The 4622-nt window shown below is 41.9% G+C and overlaps 1 protein-coding gene across 1 annotated transcript; it reads left to right on the plus strand.

The window, feature by feature from the left end:
• The first annotated feature begins 1103 nt into the window (after positions 1 to 1103).
• On the plus strand, positions 1104 to 2729 carry LOC124387636. Its single transcript, XM_046852089.1, has one exon. The coding sequence runs from the start codon at positions 1156 to 1158 to the stop codon at positions 2710 to 2712; it is 1557 nt and encodes a 518-aa protein (XP_046708045.1). The 5' UTR covers positions 1104 to 1155; the 3' UTR covers positions 2713 to 2729.
• Positions 2730 to 4622: the final 1893 nt, after the last annotated feature.

The raw sequence follows: 4622 nt of genomic DNA on the forward strand, positions 1-4622 counted from the left end.
CTCCAAACAAATAATGCAACATCAAAACAGGTGGACTGATGCACTGCCAACAGTTCTGACAGTCTTGCGAGCAACCCCATCCAAAGCCACAGGCATCAGCCCGTTTGAACTCATGACAGGCAGAGTCATGAAACTACCCATAGACCCAGAAATCACCCCAGCAGATCTGGGACCCCTTGTGCTTGCAAAACAACAGACTGTACTAACACAATTACAACAAAGACTGGCAGTGTTACAAACACAAACCACCTTAAAACAGCAACAGTCTGACCTAATGAATGATGCACAATTTAACCCAACTTCTGAGATCAAATTTACCGAGGGTGACATGATCATGATTCGGGTGTTTATAAAACAGGGTCCATTCACACCCAGATGGCATGGACCACATGAGATAAAAGCTTTATGCAATAGCTGTGTGGCCATAAGTGTCAAGGGGAAGTTGAAATGGTACCACATGTCCCAGTGCAAAATCTTCAAAGGTTCTGCTAATCAATAATTATTAAAGTTTCTCTGTTTCATCTCCTAGGTTGACTGCAGCAATTCCATGGAGACCGGACGAGAGGAAAGTTTCTGGACCCACTTGCATCAAGCTGGGTCAAAGGGTTTCACTCACACACACACTGGAATGTGGGAGATGGGTATGGAAATACACTAAGAGGTCATCCACATTTTCAGTACACTTTCAACCAGAGAACTAGTCACGTGGCCTCCCGGAGTAGTACGGAACCAAATTGCGCAACTAAAATTTGCTGTAAAGTAGGCTCCGACCATCTCCTATAGTAAACATTTCAGGTGACACACCGCACGCACATCTTTTCACAACATAACGGCCTGGTATCAACTTAAAGCAGAACCAGGAGCAAAAATTGGGAGTATGCGCACTCTATGAAAAAATCAACAATGGATTAGATCCTAAAATCTGTTATTTAACCAAAAATTTAGAACCCGCAATATATAGGTGTACACACACTGAAACAATCAACACTACGCATATGAGTTATACCGAATATAAATTTGATATAACTTCATATGTACCTCATAACAATCAACCTGAAGCCTTTGTCTGGACTAGCCGGAGAGAAGGCATGTATTATGGGAAAATGTGTCAATGACCCAGATAATTACACCGGGCCACAGAATTGCTCATGGATAATGAAACATTGTTTTAATTTAACCACTTGTGGATATAGCAAACCAAAGGAATGTCCAAAACTATATCCTATTCCTCCTGGTGGACTGATTAAAGGGAATATTAACAAGACATTATTTCATGATGTGAATCTAGTGATGACACATGTATCATACAATATTTCCAACATCCTATCTGCTTATATCAATCACTGTGATTACAATGATAAGACCTATGCATGGCTACAGTCACGAATCGATGATTTAATTTATGACTACAAAAACAGACTTGCCGTGCAAATCTCACCTGCACGCTCAAAACGAGACCTGCTCGGAAACATAGCAGGTCTCTTCGGCTCAGTTAATTCCATTGCTAACAACTACAAAATTACCAAACAATCACAATTCTCAACATGGTTTGCGAACCAGGTGGCCACTGGTTTTCAACATATCACAAATAGCAATGAAAATATCATAAAAGCGGTTCGATCCGAAGCGCAGGCGCTTCTTGCGATCAGCCACACATTATTCAATCAAACCCGTACCATTGAACGTGACTTAGCCTGTAGGACATATGCACAAGATCTATTCACTGCTGCTAGACAAGAAATCCTAGATCTTCGCCTGTACAAAACGCCTAGACATGTTTTGAATGACCTCATAGACATCTTAGATCTACATAGGTGGTATGAATCAGGAAAAATGAAAAATGTAAGATATTCTGAGTTACTATCCACCATAATGATGTTTACAGGAAATGAATGTAATGGATGTATTGGATTTTTCGTCAGTTTTCCTTTGATACACCCAGATCAGGTTTTTCCAAATTCCACTACCATACGCTCGATTGGCGTGGTAGTGAAGGATCAGGTAATTAAATGGGATCACCTCACTGGATACATGACACAAAAGGGTACTGAGACCTTGTTTACCAGTCGCACATGTTGCCATGAAACACACAATTATGTTATCTGTACATGTAACACTTTGCAACCTTTCTCTCCCAACAACACCAAACTTATTAATGTTCAGTCACTGCATGGTTATTCTGATGTTGTCCAGGTGTCTCACACACAGTGGTGCGTTGTCAGTGAAATTAATTCCTTTACCTACGGAGGACTGACCTGCTCTGCTAATCACTCGTTCTGTTCGGAAGTGACAGAGGACCTTTCAATGGGCCAAGTCAACATTTTAGGAAGAATGCCACTGGACACAGAGACCTCACCATGGTGGGATGACACTTTCTATGAGCAAGGCACCCAAGCTGTGGTTGACGCGATGGACCTGACACAAAGACTGATCCTGCAAACTGAATACCACCTAAACCAAGCACAGGTTGAAACCAACCTGGCACGAAAGACGGCACAACTTTTATCCAGTTCATCCACTCGGTCAGCACAGTACACCTACACCTGGTGGGACTGGATGTTCCGGGGATGTGCCATTGGCAGTGCCCTGATCTTCACATTCACCATGCTCCAGTGCTGTTACTTCAGACACCTCATAAGATCTACACAAGAATCCACACACGCTGCCCTTGCCCTCAGCCCACTGCAGATACCCGTGTTCCAAAGACTCTAAAAAATAAATAAATAAATTGCTTTGTCTGACCCAGGTACCCTATTCAAATTCGCCCACGGGGCCAAGTGGAAACTGTAAGACTTTGCTTGATCCTGACCAAAAGGTCGGCCCCGAGAACACAGCATGGATGCCCGAGAGGTGTGGGCCAGGATGTGAGCCTAACACGTTTTCCTCCAGGACTCACGGCAGGGGACTAACGACCCCGCAACCCCCCTTTCGAGAACCAGAACATTTCCTGGAATACAGTAGGCTCCCCGGAGAGCTACCCTTGGTCTTGACCACCACATCTCCATACAAATGGTGGATCTGCAGACAAGTGTCTGACCCCTCTTCCCCTCCTTTTCCTGTTACATCCTCAACACAGAACATTCTACAGCACACGGATGATTATGTGTAAGAAAGGTCATATCACATGTAAATAACGACAGAAAATGTTCATGTTTCATTTCTTTACAAAGGTTTATCGCGACTGGTACACAGGTCCCATTCCCACAGCAATAGAACAAATAATAAAAAAAGGTTTTAATAAAGTTAAAGAAAACATAACTCTATACAAGGGGCGTGCCCCACTACAGATGTATACAGGCGAGGTGCCTCCCACAGGTCTGTAAGAACCAATCAATGCAAACTTCCATGACTAAATAATGTTTACATAATGCTTACTCTATCTGGGTATTTAAGGAGAACTGACCAACAATTCAGGGAATCTGTAAACAGATATCCCGCACGATTACTGTGTGTAGTCTCGTACCAGGTATGAAAGGGTTTATATTTCCTGTTTAAATGTAAATACTATTGGTTTGTATTTATGTTTTATTTTAATTGAACTATAAATTGGCTTTGAATTGTGATTTTCTTACCTGGTTAATAAATTGTTATGTTTGATTTTATTCTGTGTTGCTCGGTAAATGTTGACACTGCAAGTAATAACGTTGCATCCGCAGTTACCGTAAGGACTGGAAATCAGGCTAGGATCGGCCTAAATCCCAGTTAGATAGTGAATAACACATCAACTGAGGATTTTAGAGATACGACTAGCACTTGGCGTTAGTTTAAGTGTACTTAGAAGCGTGGAGGCTAACAATATGTATTTCCGTTTAGAGTAACATTTCTAATCACTCTAAATAGGGTCAGCCTCAACCTCTGATTATTTCAATATTATTCTATTCATTATCTGTGGTTAGAAATAATTATTGTAATAATTAAGTGTCACCTCTAAGGGGACTAAATAAAGTATGTTTAAAGTTGAGCACGCAGAGAGCGGCCGCAAGCATATAGTCCAACCTCTGGCAGCGACCAATACTGATTCGCTTATGACCGTTGACCAGTATGTTAATTATAGGGCCCATACTAGGATCTTGTGCGACTGTGTGAACCGAATGAACGAGTGTAATGCCAGAGCTTAATCAGAATAACTAGACAAACATCCATCAAAATTATACTATTAGTAAAATAACAACCTATGCAAATATTTATTGTTTTATCTAAATGGAGTCAGATAAAGGTCAATAACAAAAATGAAGTAATACATTAATCCAAATCTTATTATCTAATGTGAAAGGAAAGATTAGAACGCGAGAATCCTTCGCCACGCCTCTGGAAACCGTCGTTGGACCAGTGGGTGGTTCCCCGCCTTACAGCCCTATCTGTACTAAAACTCCCCGATTTGTATTCACACTACCAGATCTGCCACTCTACCCGATCTGACAGACTACCCAATCTGCCACACTACCCAATCTGTACTCACACTACTGGATCTGTACTGAAACTAACCTATGTTATTAACACCCGTTCTGTCAAACTAGTGTGAGTACAGATGAGGTAGTGTGAGTACAGATCAGGTAGTCTGGCAGATCGGTAGTGTGGCAGATCAGGTAGTGTGGCAGATCGGGTAGTGTGAGTGCAGATCG

The sequence above is a fragment of the Silurus meridionalis genome, chromosome 6, assembly GCF_014805685.1.
Source record: "Silurus meridionalis isolate SWU-2019-XX chromosome 6, ASM1480568v1, whole genome shotgun sequence".
NCBI classification, from domain to species: domain Eukaryota; kingdom Metazoa; phylum Chordata; class Actinopteri; order Siluriformes; family Siluridae; genus Silurus; species Silurus meridionalis.